Source organism: Corella eumyota, chromosome 1, assembly GCF_963082875.1.
Source record: "Corella eumyota chromosome 1, kaCorEumy4.1, whole genome shotgun sequence".
Classification (NCBI taxonomy): Eukaryota; Metazoa; Chordata; class Ascidiacea; order Phlebobranchia; family Corellidae; genus Corella; species Corella eumyota.
The window spans coordinates 21,763,024-21,790,587 of NC_137490.1; the positions used below are offsets into that span (position 1 = coordinate 21,763,024).

General features: G+C 29.3%; 5 protein-coding genes across 5 annotated transcripts; 3 read left to right on the forward strand and 2 right to left on the reverse strand.

The window, feature by feature from the left end:
- The first annotated feature begins 1,300 nt into the window (after positions 1–1,300).
- Positions 1,301–15,591, forward strand: LOC145763525 (long-chain-fatty-acid--CoA ligase 5-like). The gene is made up of 15 exons (XM_082574985.1): positions 1,301–2,011; positions 2,476–2,590; positions 3,916–3,983; positions 7,526–7,727; positions 8,512–8,720; positions 9,418–9,546; positions 9,889–9,992; positions 10,499–10,607; positions 10,854–10,981; positions 11,375–11,490; positions 12,097–12,168; positions 12,829–13,025; positions 13,323–13,439; positions 13,945–14,145; positions 15,018–15,591. Exons 1-15 carry the CDS (start codon positions 1,334–1,336, stop codon positions 15,153–15,155), a joined length of 2,583 nt encoding a protein of 860 aa, XP_082431111.1. The 5' UTR covers positions 1,301–1,333; the 3' UTR covers positions 15,156–15,591.
- LOC145763529 (uncharacterized) lies at positions 5,327–7,085 on the forward strand. The gene has a single exon (XM_082574988.1). It carries the CDS (start codon positions 5,345–5,347, stop codon positions 6,668–6,670), a length of 1,326 nt encoding a protein of 441 aa, XP_082431114.1. The 5' UTR covers positions 5,327–5,344; the 3' UTR covers positions 6,671–7,085.
- Positions 15,592–16,821: 1,230 nt separating the features above from the next.
- LOC145762185 (ribitol-5-phosphate transferase FKTN-like) lies at positions 16,822–18,258 on the reverse strand. Its single transcript, XM_082574632.1, has one exon. The coding sequence runs from the start codon at positions 18,178–18,180 to the stop codon at positions 16,840–16,842; it is 1,341 nt and encodes a 446-aa protein (XP_082430758.1). The 5' UTR covers positions 18,181–18,258; the 3' UTR covers positions 16,822–16,839.
- Positions 18,259–18,865: 607 nt separating this feature from the next.
- LOC145752638 (CDGSH iron-sulfur domain-containing protein 2 homolog A-like) lies at positions 18,866–20,881 on the forward strand. The gene is made up of 3 exons (XM_082568946.1): positions 18,866–19,049; positions 19,557–19,771; positions 20,384–20,881. The coding sequence occupies exons 1-3, from the start codon at positions 18,953–18,955 to the stop codon at positions 20,477–20,479; spliced, it is 408 nt and encodes a 135-aa protein (XP_082425072.1). The 5' UTR covers positions 18,866–18,952; the 3' UTR covers positions 20,480–20,881.
- Positions 20,769–25,110, reverse strand: LOC145752628 (uncharacterized). The gene is made up of 6 exons (XM_082568934.1): positions 24,989–25,110; positions 23,594–23,733; positions 22,874–22,997; positions 22,121–22,727; positions 21,774–21,925; positions 20,769–21,586 (listed from the first exon to the last, which is right to left on the reverse strand). Exons 1-6 carry the CDS (start codon positions 25,094–25,096, stop codon positions 21,080–21,082), a joined length of 1,638 nt encoding a protein of 545 aa, XP_082425060.1. The 5' UTR covers positions 25,097–25,110; the 3' UTR covers positions 20,769–21,079.
- Between the last annotated feature and the right edge of the window lie 2,454 nt (positions 25,111–27,564).

Sequence of the window (27,564 nt, forward strand, 5' to 3'; positions counted from 1 at the left end):
CCGCACGAATAATGCTTCATGCGCAGGTCCAAAATGTTAAAAATACGCTGAGTTTGGGCCTGAAACGAGCAAGGAAGCAATAACACTACTCGTCTGCTCGTATTGCGCAGCTAGGAAACAGCAGGTCGAATGCTTGGGTGCTTTATGGTTAGGTTACAAAAGTAATGTTGTGGTAGATGCATAGGTTATAGTCATAGTAGTAGTGGTTGAGTAAAAGGTGATGTCATTTTTTGGTTGATTTAACTTAAGTTATTTATGTTAATTTTAACCCAGTTTTAAAAGTTTTATTAGGTGTAGATTATACGCAAAACTTAAATATATTTAAGTAAAAAAGCGCATAGTTACAAAGGTTGTGTTTATTTTTGCAAACTACATATGAAAATTACTACACCTTTTTTGGCGTTGAAGAGAAAAGGTCTATTGTTTAGTTTTTACGTTTTTGATAAATCTGTTTAAAGAATTACCGTATATTTACATTCCTTAAAAAATTTACCATTTCTTTTGCTTTAAATGGTAAAAATATCAGAAAAATAAAAGCTAAAAACGTTAATTTTTGATTAATTGTCGTTTACAATCTAAATAAACGGTTAGTTATAGTTTAAACTATTATTACATGCGTAACTAACCTTAATTATTAATCATCTTAAAAGCGTTTTATTGGAAGTATCAGGCAATATACAAAGCACGTATTTATTATCATAGGGTAGTTAATATGTTATGTGTTATATTTGCAGTTTTACGTGGGTAGACATTTAATATTATAACGGTTATTACGTAGGAGCCTAAACTACGTTGACTTTATTAAATTTAGCGTAAAAAAATACAAAAACGTCATTCGATTTTTCTTCTGCTAGTATAATAAATCAATTTTACAATTTTGTATTGGCATATATGTTTTTATCAATTTTTTTTTATGTTTAATAAGCATGATAAGGCAACAATAATAATTTAGGTTATAATAAAATGGAGGAAATTAACTTATAAACTCAGTGTTTAGGGATTAAATATTTCTGAATGTTGTAACTTGGTGTTTTTTATGGGCTTCACTTAAATTTTGATATAAATTGATAACAAACCATAACTGTCATCACTTTGTCATTTATTTGTTTACAATTGAGTTATATTTAGTTAATATTTTAATTAAGTTTTTACAACAAACTTTTAATATATATATACTACTATAAATAAAGAAGTTTTAGCTTTAACTGTTACAAAGTTATTTTTAAAATAAAAAACAAATGCTTAAAAATATTTATTTTTATTTTATGAATGTTTTGCAGCTATTTTAATTTATATTAATTACAATTATAAACAATAAAAAACACCATTTAAAATGGATCCGATTGACACCTGCCCTCCAACCGAACCAGAGGTTAAACCAATTGTAGAAGAACCATCGCAACAACCAGATGAAGCATCACCAAACAATGATGAACCAGTTGAACAAACTAAGGAACCAGATGTAGAAGAACAAAAACCAGCGGATTTCGAGACACCAGCTGAACAAGAGCAAGATAAACCAGATCAACAAGAAGAAACACTAGATCAGCAAGAAGAAACACCTGATAAACAAGAAGAAACGCCAGCTCAGCAAGAAGAAACACCAGTGCAGCAGGAAGAAACACCAGTACAGCAAGAAGAAACACCAGTTGAGCAAGAAGAAACACCAGCTCAACAAGAAGAAACACCAGCTCAACAAGAAGAAACACCAGTTCAGCAAGAAGAAACACCAGTCCAACAAGAAACACCAGTAGAAAATGAACCAGAAGCTGTTCAAGAACCAGTAGTTGCAGCACCAGAACAAGAAGAGTCAAAACCAGATACACAAGAACCAGTTAAGGAACCATCAGAAGAAACACCAGCAGAACAAGAACCAGAACCAGGTCAAGAACCAGAGGAAAGCGACAAAACACCAGCAGTAAATGGAGCAGCATCAACCAGTATTGAGGAACTTAATTACAAACCAATGATGGTTCCTGAATTGCTTCAGATGCAAAGTATTCCGATTGATGTAAGTATATAGTAACACAACTTTTTAATTTAATCTAAAAATACAAAGATAAAATAAATTTTGATATGAGAAAACCAAATTTACAGCCAATTGTTTATTGGCATAACTTATATAATGGTATCACATAGGCTATTATAATTGTTTGATACTAAAGCTGCAAATTAAGTGTTTGCTGAGCAGAAGTTTAAACTGTTTATAGCGCCTTAACTGGTGTTACAGTATGAGAGCAGTAGGAATCAAACCCAAGACCTTATGTTGTAAACCTAAGTATTCAAGTTAGGTTAAGTTTTACGATACATTGACTATGTTGTAATGACTTTAAAAATGGTTTTGAGGGCTCGGATAGTCCTGTACTGCAAAATCAGCACTGATAATAATGTTATGCTCCGCTAGCAAACAACAAAATGTCCTAAAAATTTAGTTTTTATTAATGTTAGTCACTTCATATTTGTTAATATTAATAGAGAAATGAAGCTGAACGGGCATCACCAATTATGTTACCAGGAAAACCAATTCCTTTCTTAGTAAAAGGTGTAACAAGTCTACATTACAGTTTTCTGCATGGAATGAAGGCATCAAGTAAGTTTTTTTGTATATATCTTTATCCTCGATGTCGGAAAGTCGAATGCGTGACTTAAACATAGAGTAACATCAGTTACTCCGACTTAGTTTTGAGTTGCCTGTGGCAGTTTTGAATATTATATAGATTATAATTGCCCAGTAAATAAGTTGCTGATTAAGTGCTGACTTAGCAGGAGTTCATACTGTTATAGCGCATTACTCAAGGGCGCTACAGCATGAGAGCAGTGAGGATTGAACCATTGATCTTATGTGTGGTGTAGTAAGTGTTCTTACTAATACTCCACGCTGCCGGTCTATTTTATAAAAGTTTCTTTATGTAATGGATGGCAGTATTTAAATAATATTTACAATTACCATTAATAAAGTTTGGTATACTAGTCATGGCATTAAACAAGAGTTAAAGGATTTCGTGTTTAAGCTAGGAGAATGCCATACTATTCGCCCTTAAGCCTGGTGTTTACAGATAGCTTAAACTTGTCACAACACACCTTTCCTTAATAAAAATATAAAAACCTGTCATGAAAATAAAATAAGTTAATGCAATTATCAAAGTAAAAAAATCAAATTTAACTAATTAAGATTTTGAAATATTTTTAGTAAACAAACTAAAAATAACAATATAATAACATTTTTTTATATTTTTTTGCTTTTAAAAATGCTTTAAAAAATATTATTAACAAAATGTCTCGTTCGCAAACCAAGTTAATTTATTTTTAACTTTTTCCTGAACCCTTCACTTAAATAATGCCAAGGGGAGTCAATTAAAAAGTTATTTTTAAAATAAATTATTATTTTTAGGTAATAATTGTGCCAAATACCGGAACTTCATAACTTTTTTGTATCTCAATTGTTTAAATTTAAAACTAGCTATATAGTAGAACAACATAACAACTTATAAAAAAACTACATGTATTTAATAAAGTTGGTTACTTCAAAATTATAATAATCAAAATAATTTGGATTTCTCTTTATTTCACTTTTAAAATGATTTTTTTTTGGTAGCTTTTAAAAGATCTTATTTATTAAAATTAAATTGTGTCATATTTTAAACCATTTATTTTTGTACCATTTACAATAAATAAAGTTTGGTAGACAATATATACAAATAAATGTAATTACAAATTATAAGCCTACAAAATAAAAAAATGCGTTGACGGTGTGTAGGTAAATTATTGTAGACAAATTTCATTTAAAAGTTGCAACTATATTAGGAGAATTAAAATGCCAATCGCAGGGCGGGCTATTAACTAGTTTTAATATTAGTTTTTTGTTCGGATTGTGTTATCAGAAATGCATAAAAAAATATTTATTTTAAATTCTAGATAATGGACCTTGTGTGGGGTGGAGACCAAAGCCAGATTCAGCATATCAATGGATGTCTTACCAGGAGGTTAATATTTGTTTTTATTAACTTACATTTATTTATTCTTCATGTAGATATTTCATCCTAGTTTTTTTTTATTTATTTTCAATATTGAAAGGTCGGCTTTCAGACTTAAACATAGAGTAACATTTGTTAACCCAACCCAGTCTCAGGTTGCTTTTGCCAGTTGATATTGATCATATTTGCCCAATATTTAAGCTCTGATTAAGTATTGACTTAGCAAGAGTTCATATCATTTATAGCACTTTACTCAAGAGCACTACAGTATATGAGCTAATTCAGATAAAAATTTTTGGCCTATATTGGATCAAATTATTTTTATATTTTTAAACAAATGGGTTAACTAATTCAACCGTTTTTAATGTTATTTGTGAAGATCAAAATGGGTCCAAAGATGCAGTAAAAGGGATAAATAAACAAACATTTTAATTTACAAATTACTTAAGGTCACTTTGGCATATAGGCAGTTGGGATTTAACTCAGGGCATTATATAGTCATGCCAAGAGCTTTTCCTTTTGAATTTTTATAATAGAAAATACTAAGGCCTGTAAATAAATTTTTGTCTGTACTTGAAATAATATGGTTGTACCTGTATAACCTTTAAAAATTAAAAGAAAAAATTTTTTTTTTTTTTTTGATCCATGTGAAATTGTGTTGTAATTTCTACCTAACTATTTTGAAGTGGGATATTATAATTATACTTACATATTGTTAAATATTGATTAGTCAATGGGGCATTTAAGTGAATGACAAAAAGTAATTTTCAACTTTAGGGAATTACCCCTTTTTTTCTCACAAAAAAGGTATATATACAAAAAGGGGTTACATCATGCTTTGTTAATTTATTTGAAGAGTAAATGAGAATGATTATGTATGGTGTAACTTTAAAAGCCCAGTTTATAGGTATACAGTATTAAAATAAAGGCTTTTTTATTTTTTTTACAAGTTGGCATTATTTATTTTTAGCTACGTTATTATATATTTTACGTATAATAAGTCTTAATTGTCTACCTAATTAGGCTTATGTAATTTTCTTTTTTTAAATAGGTTTGTTAATTGTGAACAATAGATATACTTAGTTGCAGTTTTACTGTATAGGTATTACTATTTAAAAAAGTTTTTAAGCATGGGTGTTTTAATCTATTATATAACAAAAAAAAATATAACAAAAATTTCTAACTGCTAAGGTTATGTAGAATAATTAAATTTAAAAAATATGTTTAACTTTTAAACAAGGATTAAGAAATAACAGTTTTTGTAGTTTATAACGTTATGAAGAGTTAATAACAGATATGAAAAAAATATGAATGTTTTGTGATACAAAATGGTATTTTTTTTAGAATTTAGATATTTATTATTTCTAAAAATGGCAAGAAAAGTGACTTATCAAGAAGCATATCAAAAAATTAAGAATGGATCAAGATTACCTATAGAAGAATTTTCATTACCAATAGAACAGTTTGATTCTAAAAATTTAAATGAACTGAGTTTGACTTTGATTAGAAAATGTGAAGATATTGTCCCTTTTCGCAAAAAAAAGGACCCAACAATTTCATTTTCATTCTTTGAATTTATAAGGTTTAAAAAAATTGGTCATTTATCTGGAAATGAGTTATTAAAAGCCTTTATAAGTATTTTAAATGATAAACAATACTGCAAGGAAGGAAAGTGTTTACTATTTTCAACTGATGGCAAGACTTTACAATTTGCAATTTGCTTTTTTCACAAATGGCAACCTTGGTTAGTTCCCTATCAAAAAAATGAACCACATTTAGTTAGAAATTTGCATGAGAAGTTATTTGACGAAGCGACCTGTCAATCAAAAGCCTTTTCTCAAAGAAGCTGTCGTTTTCATTATTCAGACGATCATTTGAAAAAAATAAGAAAACAGTGTTTTTCAAGTTTTCCAAAGTTTATGTGCAATAAAATAAACGAAACTAAGCTCGATTTTCAACATGCTTTCGCTGGTATTCTTCTTTATATTGCAAATTCTTTACAGTATTATGACAGGAGTTTTAAAAATGATCCTGTAGCTGATCTACCAGTAGCTGCAGCTGTTAAACTTGCCATTCTTGACACGAAAAAACCTGAAAAATTGCAAGCAGTTTTTGGACTCCATAATCAGCTAATTAACCCAGACAACCACTTGCCTTCAAATGGTTATGTTATAAAAAAAAACATTCGATCCAAAAAGGCTAGATTAAGAAAAGAAGCTATTGAGCCAATTATAAAAAGTGCTTTGTTTAAAGGAATGGATGGATCAAACAAGTATAGATTAGATTATATTAATTCTGTTGTATGTGAAATTAGAAAATTTTATCAGCTCCCCCCTCTTGAACTTGAAAATACTCATTCCACAAAAACTTCGTTAAAATCACCCAGTATTAATAGAATCAAAAGCAAAAAATTCAAGGTTGTTGACAATCCTTTATCTCCGGCTTGGGATATCGGGTTTCCTCAATGTTTAACCAAGCGTAAGAAAGGCAAAAAGTACAAAAAGCCGATCAAGAGTCAAAAACCAAAACGAAATTGGAAGATCAAAAAAAAATATTTGGCCGAATATTTCTCTCAGCTGAAGCAATGGGTATTATTAAATCGACCCAGAAACTTTAGACCTGTTATAAACTCCGCGCTTTTTTTGATTTTTTTTTTATCTTTGTTAGCTTTAATGTTTCCTAATATATGGATTTAATGAATATGTGCAATGATTATTAAATATTACTACTTTATTTTACCGATGATGCAATTTGCTAATTTTTTATTAACCATTTCTTTTCCAAATATTCATAAACAAACTTTTGAACAACTTTATCAAAATTTTTTACCTTTACAATTTTTTTATTTTACTCTTTTTTATAAATTTTATATCTAATTCTGTGTATATATATGCCTTACACTGTATTGTTAAAATCTTGAATTTTTTGTGGTTACTTTTATTATTATTATTATTGTTTCTATAAATTCTTACGTTCAAATAAGTGCACTTCTTCTTTTTCTTACAGTTTTTATTTTTTTATTAGCAGTGTCTCACATTTTTTATTTTTTTATATTTAATAAGTTCAGTATAGAACTGTAAATTGCAAAATATTGTTAAAATATGTACAGAGTTTGGCAATTTGTAGACCATGAAATAGTGTTTTATAATTTTCTTATTGCATTTATATTTTTTTTTTGTATGTTTTTTGTAACTGTCGCTGGTACGTGAAATAAGTCGAATAAAAATTACAAAATACACAAACATTTTAATTTCATTTTTAAGCATTTGTTGTCAGCTTTACTGTAAGAATAAAGTTAACATATAACTTTTACAATATTTGGTTATTAATATATTCTTATATTTTTTACTTTGATTTTTTTTTATTTTCACTGCCCTAAGTCAGCTATATTAGTTTAATTTGGGGTTTATTTTAGTTTCCATTAACTCTGTATTAAATAATATTTCCTAAATTTAACTTAATACAAAAACTTATAACATTTTGTACACATTTTTTTTATATTTTATTAAAAAAATTTAGAAAATTGTAAAATGTTTTTTCTTGATTTTCAGGTTTTGGACAGAAGTCAGCATTTTGGTTCAGGATTAATCCACCAGGGGGCAGTAAGCGACCCTTCTCAATTTATCGGAATTTTTGCTCAAAATCGACCAGAATGGAAAATAACTGAACAAGCCTGCAACTCATTCTCAATGGTGGTGGTTCCCCTCTATGATACTCTGGGAGCTGATTCAATCCAGCATATTATTACCCAATGTAAGTAGTCTGTAATACTTTGTACACATTTAAATATCTATTTGTGGTATGTTTTATTAGATATATATTTTTAACCTTGATGTAAGAAAGTTGAATAAAAATTACAGTTTAAATAAGCTTCGGTTTCATTTTTTAATCGATATTGTATTACAAGTTTTCTAAAGCCTTTTTTTTAAATATTACTCCATACCTGCATAGAGAATTAAACCCAGGATATTTTTTTTTAAATTGCCACAACCTCATTAAAAATGCAATCTATAAAATAAAACTTTAAACTATTACTTGATTGCCTGTTCTTAGATCAATATTTTAATTGTCATAATATGGTCATAACTTTCAACTATTATTTGCCCAGAATAATATTCTGGTCACTACGAACGACTTTTTTATTTATTTTATAAGCCTATAAATTGGACATACATATATATTTATTTTTTTGTATATATATTTATCCTCGATGTTGGAAAGTAGAATGCGCGACTTAAACATAGAGTAACACCAGTTTCTCCGACTCAGTCTCGGGTTGCCTGTGGCAGTTTGGAATATTATGAATTATAATTGCCCGATAATTATACTGCCGATTAAGTGCTGGCTCAGCAGGAGTTCATATCGTTTATAGCGCTTTACTTAAGGGCGCTACAGCATGAGATCAGTGGGGATTGAACCCACAACCTTATGTGTGGAGTAGCAAGTGTTCTTACCATTACACCACGCTGCCGGATTAATATTGTCCACCAAGCTTCATTATATATATATAGATAATTGTAAAGTTTATTTAAAACAGGTGATCTGAAGATATTAGTGGTCGACAATGTCTCAAAAGCCACAAATTTAATATCGGGAGTTAAAGATAACAAATTTTCACTAAAGATTATCGTTATAATGGATGAAATTACTGACGAACTGAAATCTTTTGCTGAAGGAACTGAAGTTAAACTTTTTGGTTTTAAAGAAATTGAGGAGATTGGAAAAAACAATCTTAAAGATTTTGTGGTAAATAATTCTTTCTAAATTTTACTGACAGCAACAAAAATAAAAGAATTAAAGTGGTACTATATATATTACAAAAAAATGTTATGAAAATTTATGTGGAAAGGCTGACTACACAGCCAAAGCATAGCAATTGTAACTCAAACCTAGTCTCAAGTTGTTTTTGGCAGTTTGGGATATTATTGATCATATTTTTTTTGTATATATCTTTATCCTCAATGTGGAAATGTTCAATGCGCGAACTATACGTAGAATAACATCAGTTACTCCAACCCAGTCTCGAGTTGTCTGTGGAAGTTTGGGATATTATAGATTATATTGCCCAATAATTATTCTGCTAATTAAGTGCTGGCTCAGCGGATGTTTATACTGTTTTACTTAAGGGCGTTACAGCATGAAAGCAGTGGGGATTAAACCTACGATGTCAAGGTGGTGTAGCAGGTGTTCTTACCACTACACCACGTTGCCAGTTTTTTTACCACTGCACCATGCTGCCGTAAATATTGTAATAATTTAAAGCTAACCATTTTTTGGGCTTTGCAAGTGTGTGTATGTATTTAGAATTTTACTTTAAAGCACTACAACATAAATGAAAGCGGTGGGAATTAAACCCAGGACTCCAAGTCAAGGCACTACATCACCTTAAAAACATTTAGTATTTTTTTAAATATTTTTCAACTTAATCCAATTTTCTTTTTAGCCCCCTGGATCTGAAGATGTTCACACAATTTGTTATACTAGCGGGACCACAGGTTTGCCTAAAGGTGCAATATTGACCCATGGAAACTTGATTGCTAATATGGCTGGGGTGTTTGCTCTTGGAGAAAGGGTTTGACCAAATTTTTTGTATTTTTTTCCAAATTTTTTTCCAAATTTTTTTTTTTTTTGAGAAAGGGTTTGACCAAAACTTAATATTGAAAAAAATTTACAAATAATAAAAAACCTGCTGATAGTTTTTTAAAAGGAATTTACACTATTTAAAACACATTTCTACAAAGTTTAACAAACGTTTCAAGTTAAATTTTTTTTTTTATTCTTTTACTTTTACATTTTAATTCAGGGATAAGCTATTTCGACTATGTCATTAACTAAATAAGTTTAAGTGTTTTTAACAAATATTAAACTAACAACATAAATTATAACACAAGTAATGATATTCTTGTTTTTTTAGACCTATTTAGATATGACCAGCAGTGAGGTTTATATTTCATATCTACCTCTTGCTCATGTTTTGGAAAGATTGATTGCTGCTCATGTTTACTTTATTGGTGGAAGGTTTGTGTTTGTTCATATAAAATATAAAACAATTTTGTAAATAGTTAAATCAAGTAGGTAGTAGGTGATTAATGTTTGTTGTTTATGCACTTGTTTGTGAATGCTTTTTTTGCAATAGCATTTACCCTATTAAATCCTGAGTTGGATTTCTACTGCTAGTATGTTGTAGCTTTTATCAGTAAGTTGTTTACTGTACTAACCCTTCCAAGCTAATATGATCAATTGTATTATATTAAGTTGCTAAAGGCAACTTAAGCCTGGGTTAGGGATATCAACTAACATTTAGGCTATGGTGTTAGATATTTTTCATCTTTGGAAAAATTGCAATATCAAAATTTTATCTATATTTTGAGGGTATTTATGAATTAAGAGACTGAATTAAATGGTTTTAAATTAAAAGTGTATCTTAACCCTTTTGCAATTCATTGAATTCATATATTTTATTGAATTCTGTTTGTTGTATAGGTACTGATATTTGGATTTAGGTTTTTGTTTTAAATTTTTAGAGTTGGATTCTTCCAAGGAGATATCAAGTTATTATTGAATGATATTGCTGAGTTAAAACCAACCATTTTTCCCATGGTTCCAAGGTTAATGAATAAGATTTATGACAAGGTTAATTTAGTTTAATGTTTTATTTATTTACACAATAATTATCTTCCTAAATTTGATATTTTTGTAAGAAAAAAATTACAAACTTTGTTAAGACATTTTTAAGAATATTTATTACTTTGTGTAGCAAAGTATATTAACTTATACAAATTTGTGAATTATTTTATCTAAAATTTTTAATACTTTATTGTATTTAGCTAACTACAACTGATTAGTTTATAAAATATAAATATGTTGTTATTTGTTTAGATTTGGGCCGGAGCAAACCAGTCAATAATCAAGAAAACTCTTCTGAAGAAAGCTGTTAAATCTAAGATGGAGAAACTAAACAGAGGAATAATAACAAGGAAAACATTTTGGGATAAAATTGTGTTCAAGTAAGTATAAGATAGTGAAGTTTACTAAATTTTTGTATAAATATCTTTATCCTCAATGTGGGAAGGTTGACTTCACCTAAACATAGAGTAACATTTGTTACCCCGACCCAGTCCTAAGTTGCCTTTAGCAGTTTAAAATATTATTGATTATAATTGCCCAATAATTAAGCTGCTGATTAAGTGAAAAAAACTGTAATATCTATAGAAAATACAAAATAATTTTTTTAATAAAGTAAAATTTAAAAAAAAAGATTTATTTTTAAATTTAAAAACTAATATGTAACTCACAAAATTATTAAAATAATTTAAACTTTTTAAATTTTACTAATATATATTTTTTGTGTTAATTAATATTGGTGGGACATAAAATTAAAATAATTTTCATTGTTACAGGAAAGTGCAGAACTTGGTTGGGGGTCGTGTAAAATATTGCATCACAGGGGCTGCCCCTATTTCTCTAACTGTTATCAACTTTATGAGATGTGCTCTTGGTGTAGATCTCACTGAAGGTAGTTTTTACATAATTACCCTTTAATGTAGAAAAACTGACTTTATTCCAGTACAGAGCTCTCTTGGGCAATGTGTAGTTTTTTAAACAAAAATAAAAAAGTTAAACAAAAATAAATCTACTGATCATTTTCAGTGGAAATTGAACCATGACGTAATTTAATGAGGCCAGTTGTTTCAACTACTAGACCATGCTACTGTGTTTATCAGCATTTACCAAATTTTGATTAATCTATTAATAGGGTTTTGGACTTCTATAAATGCTTAACCAATCATGTTTTTTGTATATATCTTTATCCGCGATGTGGAAAGGTTGAAAGCGTGACTTAAACATAGAGTAACATCAGTTACTCTGACCCAGTCTCGAGTTGCCTTTAGCAGTTTGGGATATTATAGATTAAAATTGCCCGATAATTTTGCTGCTGATTAAGTGCTGACTCATCAGAAGTTCATACCGTTTATAGCGCCCTACTCAAGGGCGCTACAGCATAAGATCATGAGAGCATAAATAAGAACACAAACCCAGTCTTTTTCTTAAGTTCTTAATAATAATTGAAATTGTATTGTTGTTACAATTTCTATACTGTTAATATCACCAAACTGTTTAGGTTATGGACAGACAGAAGCCACTGCTGCAATAACAATCAGTGTACCAGGAGATTTCCAATCTGGAAGTGTTGGTAAGTTAATTAACATAAATATGTAAGCAACAGCTCTGTACAAACCGTATTACTTTCGGGTGTAGTGTAGCTCCAAACTTATTTTTTAAAAGCGAAATTTAAAGAACATCTAAAGATGTATAAATACATTTTTTTTAAATTTTTAACCTCGATGTGGTAAGGTCGACCTCGCAACCCGAACTTAGAGTAACATCAGTTACCTGACCCAGCTATAAGTTGCTTGAAGTAGTTTGGGGCATTGATTATCTTTGCCTGATAATTACAGTGCTGAAATATAAGTAACCCTATAGTTAGGCAATGATTTTTGTCTTGGTATAAAAAAGGATATAATAAAAATATGACCGGCAGCGTGGTGTAGTGGTAAGAACACTTGCTACACCACACATGAGGTCGTGGGTTTAATCCCCACTGATCTCATGCTGTAGCGCCCTTGAGTAAGGCGCTATAAACGGTACAAACTCCTGCTGAGCCAACACTTAATCAGCAGCATAATTACCGGGCAATTATAATCTATAATATCCCAAACTGCCACAGGCAACCCGAGACTGGGTTGGGGTAACTTATGTTACTCTATGTTTAAGTTGCGCATTCGACTTTCCCACATCGAGGATAAAGATATACACCAAAAAAAAAAAAAATTTATATTTAAAACTTCTTTAGGTACTCCTGCTGTTTGTAACACAATCAAGCTAGTTGACGTTCCTGAAAAGAATTATTTTGCCAAGGATGGCAAGGGTGAAGTGTGTGCAAAAGGAACAAATATATTCAAGGGTTATTACAAGAATGAAGAGAAAACCAAAGAGGCTTTGGATGAGGATGGATGGCTGCATACTGGAGATGTTGGAATGTGGCTTCCTGTTAGTTTCAATATTTTATTTAGTTTATCCCAAATTTTGGTTGCTGGTGAATTATACTAAATTAAACTAAAATTAAACTAGCTAAAACTATTGTTGTCAATTTGATAAAAGTAAGGCAGAGGTTTTACTTTTTTTTACTAACATTGACACATCACCACGGAGGTTTCGGGTTTGATTCCCAATATTTCTATCTTAAAAAATTTTAATATAAAGTTATAAACTATTTAACCTTTTATTGAGAATAAGATTTATCCATCAGTAACGAACAGTTTCTAAAAGAAATGGTATATTTTACAGAGTGGTGCTTTGAAGATTATTGATCGAAAAAAGAATATTTTTAAACTGGCTCAAGGAGAATATATTGCTCCAGAAAAAATTGAACAAGTATTAGTTCAATCTCCAGCAGTTGCACAGGTAATATGGATATTTATTTAAATGTTACAATAACAATTGAATGAATGCTGTAAAGCTTACTAATAACAAAGTTACCGTGCCTAATTTTTGTTTAAATTGTGTGTGTTTTTGTTTTAACATTTTTGCATACAATTCAAATTATTTTTGTCAAGGTTGCAAAAAGCTTTCCTACAAAATAAAGCTTTAAATTTTTTATATATATTTTTATCCTCGATGCGGGAAGGTTAAATGCAAGACCTAAACATAGAGTAACATCTGTTATTCCGACCTAGTCTCTAATTGCTTGTGGCAGTTTGGGATATTATTGATTATGACTTAAAAACTGATTAAATGCTAGCTCAGCAGGAGTTCATACCGTTTATAGCACCTAAACTAAGGGCGCTACAGCATGAGAGCAGTGAGGATCGAACCCAAGACCTCATGTGTGTTGTAGCAAGTGTTTTGACCACTACACCACGCTGTCAGTATTAATGTTTATAACATGACCAATTATTATTATTTTTAGATCTTTATCCATGGTGAAAGTATAAAGGCATCTTTAGTTGGAATTTGTATTCCTGATGTTGAGACCTTTCAGAGTTGGTGTAATGGTAAAGGACAAACAGGAACATTTGAGGAATTATGTTCCAAGGATGAAGTGAAAGCACTGATTATGACTGATTTGTGGGAGATCGGAAAACAACGAGGTTTAAAATCATTTGAACTGGTAAATAGCTGTTGTTATTTTTGTATTTTAAACTTGGAAATATTTGGACCAATCAAATCTTTAGTTGTAAGCAAACTTGGGTTGTAATTGATCTTTATTTAAATTTTATAACCCTTTAATCAATTTAGGTGCATCTGTATGCCAATTCAATATTTAACTTAGTATTATCTTAGTTTTGTAATATGTAAAATTTTTATTGTGTGTGGTTTTAAAAAGCATTACCTAATATACTGTAATAATACCTAAAAAATGATATAGCATAACATAACAGTACAAAAAAATTGAGAGTAAGCAGCGTGGCGTAGTGGTTACAGAAATTGGCTTTACACTTAACAGTCATTGGGTAAATTTTAACCATTTTCATGTGTTAATACCCAGGCAAAAATGCTCAATAATATGACCGGCAGGGTGATGTAGTGATAAGATCACTTGCTTCACCACGCATAAGGTCGTGGGTTCAATCCCCATTGCTCTCATGCTGTAGCGCCTTAGAGTAATGCGCTATAAACGGTATGAACTCATGCTGAGCCAGCATTTAATCAGCAGAATAATTATCGGGCAATTATAATCTAAAATATCCCAAACTGCCACAGGCAACTCGAGACTGGGTCGGTGTAACTTATGTTACTCTATGTTTAAATCGCGCATTCAATTTTTTCACATCAAGGATAAAGATATATACAAAAAAAATAATTATAAAATTCAAAAGTCAACTTAGCGTTGGGTTGGAGTAACAAATGGTTTCCTATTTTTAGACTATTAAGTCAGCTTTTTAACATTGAGGAAAAAGATATAGAAAAAAACAACAAAAAATGTTTGATTTTTTGTTATAAGACTTTGATGTTTTGTAAAAAAATTGTTCTGTATTTTAGCCAAAGAAAATTCACCTTTCAACCGAGTTATTCTCAGTTGAGAACGATCTTCTAACCCCAACTTTCAAGTCAAGAAGAATTCAAATTCAGAAAAGATATCAAGAAACCATTGACAAATTGTATGAAGGTTTAGATTAAAGTTTCATTAAATTTATAATTAACTTGTAAGTTACTATAACACAGTTGTCTTAGCACTGCTGTTGCTATTTCATGTATTTTTTGAGGCAGTCTGTTTCTAATTTATCATCAATGTTGAATAGTACATATCTCATTATTCTGACTTAAATGTATATATATATATATACTCCCTATACACATACCATGAACAAATATTGCATTTTTACACTTCTTGAAATGACTAATTGTTAAACAAAAATAAAAGGGTTTATTTACCTGACATATGCATTATGCAAGTATAATAAGTGTAGCAATTCACATTCCAAGTTTTTTTAACTTTAATGCATAAATTTTTGTTTATCCTCAATGTAGAAAATTAATTCAAAAACTTTATATCCTATATAGGTGATAATTAAAGTTATAAATGCTTGTTAAGTACCTATAAACTATTTTTTCACTTGCAAAAATTATATATATATATAGATTACTTTTTGTTGAAATTTTTTTGTAAATGTTGTATATAAATATTCCCCATTTAAATGTATATGCATATATCGGTACAATCCTATTTGTTAATATGCATCATGTATTGATTGTAAATTAAAGTATTTTTAACTACCTACTATTAAAATGAAAAAACTAATATAACTTTAAAATGTTTTGTTGAAATGATTTAAATAATTATGTTGTTTGTTTCATTTTGTTTGTATATATATTATGTTATAATTATTAATGATAAAAATTACTAATAAAATCATTTACAGAAATTTTGCTTTTTTTGATAACTCATGACTTTTTGTATTTTAAGTATAATAACTTATTTTATATATAAAAATTAACCCTATCTGTATTTATTGAAGCTTTGTCGATAATCTATACAAGTCCAATTGAAATGCCCACAAAATAAATAAAACTGCTGTTTGTGGTGCGCGGGTAAGTTATCACTGGCAAATATTAGTTAAAAGTTGCAACCATATTACAACCGGCAGCGTTGTGTAGTGGTGAAAACCCTTGCTACACCACACATAAGGTCTTTGGATCAATCCCCACTAATCTCATTCTGTAGCGCTCTTAAGTAAGGTGGTATAAACTTTTGCTTAGCCAGCACTTAATCAGCAGCATAATTATCAGGCAATTATAATCTATAATATCCAAGTCAACTTAAGACTGCGTTGGAGTAACTGATGTTACTCTATGTTCAAGTTGCACATTCGACTTTCCCACATTGAGGATAAAAATATATACAAAAAAAAAACAATTAAAAATCTGACCAAAAAGGGGGCTATTAACAAGAATAAATAAAGAACTTTATTAAAAACAAACTTGAAACAAAACAATTGCAAAAAGTAAAAACATAATTTAAATGTAAAAAAAAACTTAATAACTCAACATACAAAAAACGTGCAACAATTGCAAAAATTATCGACAAAACAAAAATAAAAAATGGCAGTAGTATATCCATTAAATGACACAGTCTTGTTGTAACACTATTTGGTAATTAAGTATTTAGTTTTTGTTAAATTTAGTTTTTAAAATATTGTTTGTTTATATAAAAATACATATAATTTTTTTAGTTATTGCTTTACAATCATAATCAAAGTTTAATTTTTTTTCGGAATCTTATGATTATATATTTAAAATTAACGTGCATAATTTTTGTTAGATTTTAATCAATTTAGGGATTTTTTTATTTTTTAAAATTATTTTAATCGTCAAATTTCCAGTTTTTTTGAAACTCCACTTCTTTCTTTTCATCACTCAATTTATCAAACTCCGGATCATTTCCAAGTTCCTCAATATTCCTCTGTTTATCCTCATTTCTATTGACCTCATAAACTTGAACCATTTCATCAATTTCATTTGGGTCCCAAAACCCATTTGTTTCAACATTGGGTGGGTCTAGATTCCAAACCCAATTCTTGACAGGTACTCTCCAATTTTTGCCATAATTTGCTTCAATGTAGGTCTCAGTATCACACGGTACTCTTAACTTCATGTTTTTAAACTCAGTCCAGCATAATTCAAATAGTTTGAATTTATATTTGTATTTTTTTCCATCATGTGCTTGGGTTCCTCCATTCCAATAATAATCTTTCTCCTTGTAAAAGAAAAATAAATCTAATTTGATTCCTTCTTCGCCTGTGAACGATAACTCGAGACTATCTCCATGACTCCCAAATTTATGAGTTAAAATTAATCCTTCACTTTCCATACTTGGAATAATTGTTTGCTGAAAATCACACGCCCAAATTCCAAAATCTACATCAACACTATGAGGTATAATATCACATTGTCGTAAATACCCCAAACAAGTCCCACTGCTCAACCAGAATGGAATTTCTAAATGGTCTAAAACCTTTTTAGCTTTAAGAATTAATTTTGTTGCATCGGTTTTAAATTTAACATCTTTTTTGGTTAGCGATTTTTCATGAACTTTTTTAAACGCTTGCGCACCAATATAATCACATTCAATAAAATGTGAATTTCGATATTCAGCCAAAAACTTTTTAATATGATAAGGAACATTTAAGCGATGTCCATCAATATCTAAAGGTAAACCTAAAAACCTTTGGCTTTTGTCAAATGCATGAGCATATCTCGGAAACTTTAATTCTATTCCATCCATGCTATGCCAACCACCTGTTAATGCAGGTTGTAGGGCTTGTACCGTCTCATACCAATCTTTATTGGTAACAGGGGCAGCCCAAACATAATCACTAGTTCTTTCATGCAGTATCGTAACTTGTATCACATGATCTTCATATGCTAACCATATATAAGTTGGGATATAATGTTTATTAGTTTGTACATGGAATCTTGGATCGGGATGGTATGTTACATGATGGGTAAATTTTGCAATGTCTAATTCCTCTTCAATATTTTTAAGTTTTCCCATTAATTTATCTGCCGATACAGCAAATGTAATAAGGTTTTTATCCTCAGGGTGGTATTTACACAATGTTTTACATTTGTGGTTCGATTTATGCCATGACGGAGGTCTAGCTTGAAATAATTCAGGAAGTATTTGAATGTCGAATAAAATCATTGGTACTTTATTGTTTTTAAATATTCGAAGGAAATGATTAAGACATTCTTTTTGAATTGCAATACTCTGTTCCGATAGTTTATGAAATTTGTATTCTTCGACTGTATTATAAGTGTATATTGTGGAAAGTAATATCAAAACAAAGACAAAAAACAAAAAAGTTTTAAATTTTATGGATAGCAAATGCTTGCAAACTGCCTTCATGGTTGTTTGAATTGACCTAACTATAAATCCCTAAACAGAAAATTATAAATATATTAATAATTCTATAATTTAACATGAGTTTTACCAAATTAATTTAATTAAAACTATCGGTCTGCTGGTGATACTTATAACACTCCTTAAAAAGGTTGTGTTATGTAGGAATTTACATTTAACATGTTTAGAATAAAGTTTTAAATCCCTAAATATAACATAAAAGTTTTCTTTCACACGTGCTTTTTATTTTCAAAACAATAATATTTCGAGCGTGAAAAATATGAACTTTAATGAACAGTATTTATTTCTGTTAAATTTCTTAACTATCATAAAATTAAAATTTTCAACAATATTTTTTTAAATATTTTAGATGTCAAGTTTGTTTATTTGTGCTCTATATTAAAAAAGAAGATAGTCTAACGTCATTTTCTGAAGACAACGACATGTTTTGATTACAATCTTTCGAATAAACTTCGCACATCGGTTACAAGTCGTGTTAGGTCATTTGCATACTTTTTGCAAATTTAAAAATTAACAAATTAATTTGATAAAATAGTTTTTGAATACATTTAAAATGGAAAGCTTGTCGTACGTGGTCCGTGAAGCCATTCCAGCTTATTTTAAAAGTGTTCCAATTCCGAAGACTTTTCGTGGGTTCGGTGATTTGTCGGGTAAATTTAAATATTATTTTCAAAAATTTTTTTTCGTTTTTAAGCTGTGTGCCTTGTGTATATGTTGTATTAAACCAAAGACCCAACAGTTCCATGCATTTGAAACAGTTTTGGATACACGACAATGTTTAATATTGGTTTTGTTTTTGGCAAGACTTTTACAGATTTTGTTGGCAAGCAGACAAGGTCAAAGTGGTCAGGACTTTTAAAATTTACTGGCAGTGTGGTGTAATTATTGAAATACTTAACTTTACTTCATTAGTCCTTTAATTTTCACTGGTTTAATGGCAAGGCAATTATAATTTGTAATACTCCAAAATGCAAAAGTTAACTTGAGACCGGGCAGATGGGTTAGGGTAACTGATGTTACTCTATGTTTACGTCATGTTGACCTTTCCACACCAAGGATATACATATACAAATACAAAAAATTAAGTTATTAGAAATAACTTGTAATATTTTTGTTTTTAAAATTTTGACTAAACACTTTTTGTGTTTTAAATTTAGTAAAGGAATGGGTTCATCTACTTGCTTTCTCTGCTGTAGTAGGTGCAACAGGTTATCATTCATTTAAGCCCATTTATGACAACTACACTGGTAAGAAGAAGGCTCCGATTATCAACCAGAAAGTTTGTAAAAGTCAGGATAAAGTTTGTGATATTGTTGATATGGAAGATCTGGGTGAAACTACAGCTTTCTGCAGGTGCTGGAGATCAAACAAGGCAAGTTTATGTTTATTTTTTATTTTAAAAATGCAGTTGAAAAAGCAATTTAAATTAAACTTTAATTAGTGCACAAAACTATGGTTTAATCATGGCTTCTGGGTTAAATTCCCACATTTTTATGCTATAGCGCACTTGGCCTTTAAGTAAGATGCTATAAACGTTATAAACTCTTGCTGTGCCAACACTTAATTATTTTAAATTGCCAAAGACACCTTGAGACTAGGTTGGGGTAAGTGATGTTACTCTAAGTCTTTGTCATAAAGTCGACTTTCCAACATCGAGGATACCTCATATAAAAAATAAAATTTAAAATTAAAACAAGCTACATTTAGTAGTGTTTAGGATCTTATGCAAAAACATTTGGCACAAAACAAAATAGTGGTTGTAACTAAACTTAACTAGTGTATATTAGGGTTACTTATGCAAAATTTAGTAAACTAAACTGTGCACTAACTTTCTGATCATAGAGCCCTACTTTAACTCTATACATAATAATTGTTTTGTTATTTTGATATACATTGGATCGGGTTTTTAAACATAGTTTATCGTATGATACAAACAGCAACGTTTTATTGACAAAATAACATAAAAATATCAATATTTTTTTAGTTCCCATACTGTGATGGTTCCCACATGACTTTTAATGAGGAAACTGGAGACAATATCGCCCCACTAATCATTAAAAGAAAATCTGGTGATAACTAAGTATTAGGTTTTAAGTTTTTTATATATTTAAGTTTAATGACTAAGCATTTTTTTAACTCTAAATAATTTTGAACTTTTTTATAGTTTTAAGTTTTTTTGCCAATGTATTTTTTTGATCAAAATTATTTATAAATTTTTGTTTTGTATTTACTGTTCGGCTTTTAAAGCCAAAACTTGCCAATTTGTTTTTCTAAATTGCCAAATTTTGTAAAACTATTCCAATTTTTTACGTGAAAAAAAGAACTGAATATGTATTGTCTTTGCACAAGTTTATAAAAACGCATTCCAGTGTTTGTAAGAGTTTATTAGCAACATTCGTGAACAAAATTTGAATTGTATTCAACAAAATATGCATTGTATCAAAATACATAAAAAATGTTAATTTGAAAACATTAATTTTGAGTTACCTCATTCTTAAGTTAGTAGTATAGGTGTATATTGGAAACTGTTCTTAAAAAACAAAATGGGTAGTAAACCTTTTGTTATAAAGCAAATTATTTTCAAGGAACTAGTTGTTAATAGGATATCATTAATACCCTATTTTTTTGTATTTTTAGTCGGATAATAAGACATTAAGTTAGCTGCTTTTTAGCTTAATTCCTAAGAAGGTATTGTAAATCTTGTGCTGTTGTTGTTTTGTTTAGATTGTAGGTACATCGCCAATCCTTTTCTTGTACCTACATCTAAATCGTCGATGGATCGTCGTCGATTTTTCAGGATCGATTTACGTGGTATAACAGTTGCGTCTTTGCTTTTTCCCAAGTCGCTTAACTTATCGCCTATCTCTTCTAAGGCTTTGTTATAATCCTCGTCGTTTATTATATTGTCTGGCGTACTGTTGGAACCTCGATTTTTCCGTGAAAATGTTGTCTTTTGTGTTGGAGTACGTCTCGTACCCGCGGAGGATAACCTCGATGGTTTCGATCTCATCGGCGGAATTTCCTTGATTACAATCCCGCCTTTCTGTCCCGATTGTTTTCGGGGTTCTGTCTCGCCCTCTACGGGTTTTAAACCCTTCATTGCCCGTTGAAAAGTGGGTGATCCACAAGGTAAACTTGTGTTAAGTAGAACTCGCTTGCGGAGGGAACCAGGTGAAATGTTTTGGTTCTAAAAAATTAAAAATTTTAAACTCCATATTTTCTCACACTTTAAGGTTATAGGTTTATTATGTTTTATTGAAAAAAAATGTGCTGTTGTGACATGTACAAGCTATTTGCATTGGTGCGGCTTAAACTCATAAGCTCTTAGTCCAATGCCATGAAAAAATCATTTTAATTTGATTGTCTCTACTTACTTGAGGCGAACCATTTGGTTTTGGACTTAGTAAAGTTTTGTTTTTATCTTTTGTCATTTTTGCGATGTTTGGAGCTCTCTGGCGACTTCTCGCGGATGAAATATTACGTGTTGAGTTCAGGTGAATGTCAGGCAGGTGGTCGTTTTGTATTCCTGTTAAATATGGGAATTTATGACTTAGCACAATTTTTATCATTTAAGTTTGTCAAAGAATATTGTTTTTTTTACCCAAGTTTATTAAAAAAGGGCCAATTTTTTTTTAATTATATGATATTTTGGCAAATAGGACAGATTTTACTTTTAAATATTGGAATTACTAGTTATTTATGGTTTACACAATTTGCTCACCGTTAAAACTTTGGCTCAAATCTGCATTTAAAATCGTTTTAAAAGTACTCCGTTTATATCGACTTATAACAGGAGAATTATTCAGCGAAATAGGAGGTGAAGTTTTTGGGCTACCACACTGCGAAGAAGTGCCTTTGTTTTCGTTAAAAAGGTGGTGTAACCTTGGCGTGCGCGGCGGTGAAACGGAGATACTACGTCGTCGAAAATTCCGTTTGTTTCTGTAATATAATCTTAGTTCGTTCTCGTATTTTTCTTGTCCTGTTAGATTGATTGATTTATCGATTGAGCCAACCGGCGAGGTGTCTGCTGACTTTGTCTCTGGTTTAAGGGTATGGGTAAGTTTAGATCTTCGTGTTAGTAATTTCGTCGGCTCCTTTTTTTCAGAGTATTTGTCTATAGTGCCCTCGTATGGCTTGTTAATAAACCGCGAAAGTTTTAAACCGATTTCGAAGTCGACCTCGCTTCTCTTTCGTGTCCTCGCCTTTCTCTTTTGCTCGAGATAGGAATTGTCTCGATAATCGTAGAGTTTTGCCTTCTTCTTTTTTTGTTTCAAAAGAGGACTCTCGTTCTTGTTTTCTTCTACCTTTTCTTCTTTTGGATCTGACGACTGCATTTTTTATAAATTTAAGATTTTAAAAAAATTAAATTTTTTAAAATAATGTTTCATTATAATTATAATGTTAGCATATTTAATACTTTAATAAAAAACATAATTTTAATTGTTTTTAAATTGTAAAATTTTATAAATATTACCTGAAATACAAGTTGGGGTAAAATATGATCTCCGTGATATTCAAATAACTGTGGAGTTAATTTTTCTTCGGCGTTTAAAGATTTAATAAATTCTCGTTCATTTGTATGTCGAGCAGAAGTTGGTCTAAAAAAAATTAATTTAAAATAAAAAAAAATATTTTTTCAAGTCCATTTGTAAAAATTTTTAATTCACTATTTTAAGTTATTTTTTCATCAATAAAAATTTCAACGTTTAATTAAAGTCTCCTTAACGCCCTGTTATTGTTTTTCTCTTAACATTTAAGTGCACGGTAATTCATTAATGCTTTTTAATTAAAATTAATAGCCTAAAAATAGATTTAAATTTCTGTATTTGAACAATCTTAGTAACCGGTTAAAATCGTAAGTAAGTTATTAAAACCCAAAATTTGTTTAAATATTTTAATTAAATTTTAATAAACTTTTAAAATGTTTTTTTTTTGAATTTTTGTTTTAAGTTTACTTTAAAAATTCTTTTCTTAATTATTTACCACTTCAGTGCTACTTAAAAGATAAGTGTGTTTGCTATTGTTAAATTTGGTAACTTTGAATAGATTAAGGTTTCACTATTATCTTAACTTAAAACTATATAAAAAAACCTTATAATATCACATTTTTTTGCTAGTTTTGGTATACTAATATACAATGTTTGATTACGGTAAATACTTTTTATGTAAAACGAACTTGGATAAAATTACTTACCGTTGATTTCCCTGTTCTTCTAAGTTGTTTCGATTAATATCAAAAATACTAAAGTTTTTATTTTGTTCTGCTTCAACGTGATGATATTCAAACGAATGACAAACAGGAGTTATTATTTCAGTTTTTATGTCGTTTATTTCCTGTAAAAAAAATAAAAATTTTAGAAAAAAACTGCGAATAAATTTTGAATTTTTTGGTAATAAGGTTTTATATACATTTGCTATATAGAAACTAGAGGTATAACCTATAAAAGCTAACTTATACCTACTATTGGTTATTTTAAAAACAAACTTTTTCAGGTAATCAATTTAAATTACAATAAATATTAAATTTGTTAATGGCACCTATTATACAGAAAAATTTTTTTTTTAACTTTTTCAAAATTTTAATCTAATAATAACACAGACATTTTATACACGCACATATAGCCTCCATCCTTTTTAGAATAAAATTTGATTTTTTTGTTTGTAAAGGATCGGGCTATTTATTTGCCCTAAAACTGACCGTATCATTTATCATTAATTTGCTAAACCTTTAAAACCTAACTTTGTCCGATGTTATTTTAACTTTTGCCATCGCAGCAATAAAATCAATTGACAGCCTTGCAAAATTTTCTTCTTTATAGTAGTCTAATCCTGGGCACACGTTGCTTATTAAAACAACTTTCAACTTACAATAGACTTGTTATTTCAACTTTCTTGTATCTTTTAACTTGGTTATTGTTCCTTTGACCCTTTACAAAGTGTTCATTTTGTTAACCTACAGTAGATCAACTTTAACGAAAATAAACGCAACTGAAAATGTATCCAGTATTTATTTAATAAAATAACACCCTCACTTAGAATGCGTTGGTACACCGTAGGTCGCATATTACGTCCATGCTTACGTCATAAATTACATGTTAATGTATCTAATTTTCAATTTCTCTTTACATTTTTTTTTCAGTGTGAAAAATATATAATAAATCTCACGTAAGTATTATCCCGTATTATATTTGTATTGAACGTTATTGTTTAATTTACTTATCCTATTCAAGTGGCACGTACCGAAATGAACTTGAAAAATAAAAATACTTAACTTTTTAAGCTTTATAGGCTTAGACCACTTAAGCACAAGTCTAAGGATTTAGTTGTTTTTTTTAGCGATGAATAAGGACTATAATATCTTGATACCACAAAAGGTATTTTGTTAAAATAATATTTTCTTTGTTTATAAACTGTAAAGCCAATGTTAATAAATAATTTAAATTAGGTATTACATAATTATAGAGTAATGAATTTTATTTTTAGATATATTTATATTAATATTTAAAATTTAAATACGCTATATTTAATAAGCAATAATAAAATTACAAATTTAACGTAATTTAGGCCATTGCTAAAACACAAAATTCACCTGTTTATCAATTTGATCTTCCGAACCAGAATCGTCTTCTTTAATAGAATGTAGTCGGACAACTTTTATATCAGATTCTCCTACTTGATTTTTCGAAGTGTTCATCATTTCAAATATGCCCTTTTTTCTTTCAGGTTTGTATACAAAACACTTACTCTATTATTGACAAATCTTTAATTCAGTAAGCTGTGATATGTTGGCGTATTTAGTTACTGTAATGGAACCCCTGTGTTAGTTGTATCAACATTATTATCAGTTTACACGTTACAGAAATTGAATATTAATGTTTAATATATCACGTATATACACTTTAGATAATGTATTATTACTTGAATACAACCTGATTATTATGTAAGAGTTACTGTTGCTAGGTAAATTATAAAATAAATAAATCGTTCTAAAAACCTTAATACATAAACACTGAATAAATTTATTACCCAAATTGGATTTTTTAACCCTTTATATTACAAACAACTACTAAGCTGTGTTTTGTTTTAGTCAGTGTCTCAGATTGTTAAACAATTGATTGGTATACTTGTATAAGTGTTGAATGTTGTGGGCTTTAAGTTTGAGGGTCACTTTCGCTTAGAAGTACTTTCAACAGCCTACTTCTGTGATTCAGTCCCGTAAAGAGGTAGGTTAATTTATTACCCATGATTAGGGTGAAAGGTATTTAAATAAGGATGTCTAAAAGCCGCATAATGTTAATAATTTCCTTCTTTTGGGTTTGTGTAATAGAGGGGGGTTTAAAACACTTCGGTTAATGTAATGTACTGTGTTTTCTTGGTATCATCATCTTTCTGGTATGACGTTATTCATTCTACGTCGTTCCCTTTTTCTAGTTTACCGCCATTTCGTATGTTAGTTGTAGTTCTGGCTTTAGATTGGAGGTAGTTTAATTAAATCATAAAATTGTATGTGTCTTTGACGTATACATTAATAAGGTTTTATTTAAAAGAGGTCTGCTGTTAAAAAATTAACAAACTAAATAATGTTTTTCTTAAATATGAAATTAAGAAATTGGTTAACGGGTTTTTTACGTTATTTTTTGGGTAAATGATTCTAAAACTGTTATATATTAAATATATTGGCCGTTAAATTATAATTTTTTATTTTAAATCATAAGTTTTAGTATTTTAAGTTGTCTAGCAAGTTTATTTATAAAGAAGTTTAAATTTCTAAAAAGGTTAAAAAATTAAGGCACAATTAGGCGACCAAATCTTTAAAAGGGGTTTTTTTTAACTGTCAATCAACAAACAACGTCATAATAAAATTTCATTGTCTTATATATAATAGATATAAAATATGTATAACAACCGCAATTGTTAAGTCATACGTAAGCGCAAAACAGTGTCGCTTTTGTTGGTATCAAAAACTTGTTTAAAATGTTATTTTAAAGTAATACAAGTTCTAAAAAATACCCTTTTTTATATTATCTTAATATAAATGACGTATTTAAAATGAAATTTAATAGAAGTGTTTTATTCAGCTATTGTAGTACATTAAAAAAAAATACAGGCGCTATTTTTTTATTTGTTTTAAACATGTTGTTGTTATTTTACATTTAAATTAATTAATTTTACGGATATTTGATTTTATTTTTACAATTATTAAGTTAACATTTATAAATTTCCTACCGCTCTCATGCTGTAGCGCTCTTGAGTAAGGCGATATAAATGGTATAAACTCCTGCTGTGCAAGCACTTAATCAGCAGCTTATTTATCGGACAATTATAATCTTTAATATCCCGAACTAGCAAAGGCAATTTGAAGCTGAGTCGGGGTGATGGTTGTTATACTTTTTGTTTAGGTCGTAAAGTCGACCTTTCCACGTCAATGATAAAGACATACAAAAAAAAACAAATTTTAGTGACTAGTTTTAAAACATTGATTAAATGCTCTTAAAGTTTCGTTTTTAAAATTTATTCACAGGTAAACTTTACGCAAGGCTGCATTCATTTGTACATAGATATAAATTTGACAGCTACTACTTTTATTCATGAATTTCTACGACATAATTGTTTCCGTTCAAGACAAACTTTAAAAGGTCACTAAAGTTCAAGAGTTGTTTATTAAAAGTTTGAATCACTTTGCTGTTTGCGACCTAAACCAAGCATTTTAAATTTTTTTAAGGGAACCTTTACTACAAGTGACTATATATTCTACCCTTAGTGTAAAAAGGTCGACCTTACAGCCTTTCAAATGGGTTTTTATATCACCCTAACTATAGGTATTAAAATAATGTTTTTAAAATGACTACATTGTGCAGTACTGATTTAGCAATATTGGGTGGTTAGAATAAAAAAAACAGAAAAAAATATTTAAACCTATAGTTTATCATGACATTTTTACCAAACTGGATTTAAAAAAATATTAGCCTTTTAAGACTGTTAATACATTGCCGTTTATATAAGTCGATTAAATTGAAAGTAGTTGATAAGTAAACAAAAGTAACTGTTTGCTTTTTGGACTTTATACTAGTTGTATTTTTTCGGTAAGTTAATTTAAACCGATTTAACTGAATGAAACACAAGGTTATTTACAAACCAAATATGTGGACAGCATTGAAATTCTTT

Bases quoted from the DNA above. Each gene is read 5' to 3' on its own strand.
- LOC145763525 (XM_082574985.1), top strand. From the start codon at position 1,334: ATGGATCCGATTGACACCTGCCCTCCAACCGAACCAGAGGTTAAACCA. The intron at 2,591-3,915 runs GTAAGTTTTTTT...TTTAAATTCTAG, and splicing joins GCATGGAATGAAGGCATCAA to ATAATGGACCTTGTGTGGGG. The intron at 11,491-12,096 runs GTAGTTTTTACA...CAAACTGTTTAG, and splicing joins TGGTGTAGATCTCACTGAAG to GTTATGGACAGACAGAAGCC.
- LOC145763529 (XM_082574988.1), top strand. From the start codon at position 5,345: ATGGCAAGAAAAGTGACTTATCAAGAAGCATATCAAAAAATTAAGAAT.
- LOC145762185 (XM_082574632.1), bottom strand. From the start codon at position 18,180: ATGATTTTATTCGACATTCAAATACTTCCTGAATTATTTCAAGCTAGA.
- LOC145752638 (XM_082568946.1), top strand. From the start codon at position 18,953: ATGGAAAGCTTGTCGTACGTGGTCCGTGAAGCCATTCCAGCTTATTTT. The intron at 19,050-19,556 runs GTAAATTTAAAT...TTTTAAATTTAG, and splicing joins TGGGTTCGGTGATTTGTCGG to TAAAGGAATGGGTTCATCTA. The intron at 19,772-20,383 runs GCAAGTTTATGT...ATATTTTTTTAG, and splicing joins GGTGCTGGAGATCAAACAAG to TTCCCATACTGTGATGGTTC.
- LOC145752628 (XM_082568934.1), bottom strand. From the start codon at position 25,096: ATGATGAACACTTCGAAAAATCAAGTAGGAGAATCTGATATAAAAGTT. The intron at 22,998-23,593 runs GTAAGTAATTTT...AATTTTTTTTAG, and splicing joins GAAGAACAGGGAAATCAACG to ACCAACTTCTGCTCGACATA. The intron at 21,587-21,773 runs GTAAGTAGAGAC...TTAATTTTTTAG, and splicing joins AACCAAATGGTTCGCCTCAA to AACCAAAACATTTCACCTGG.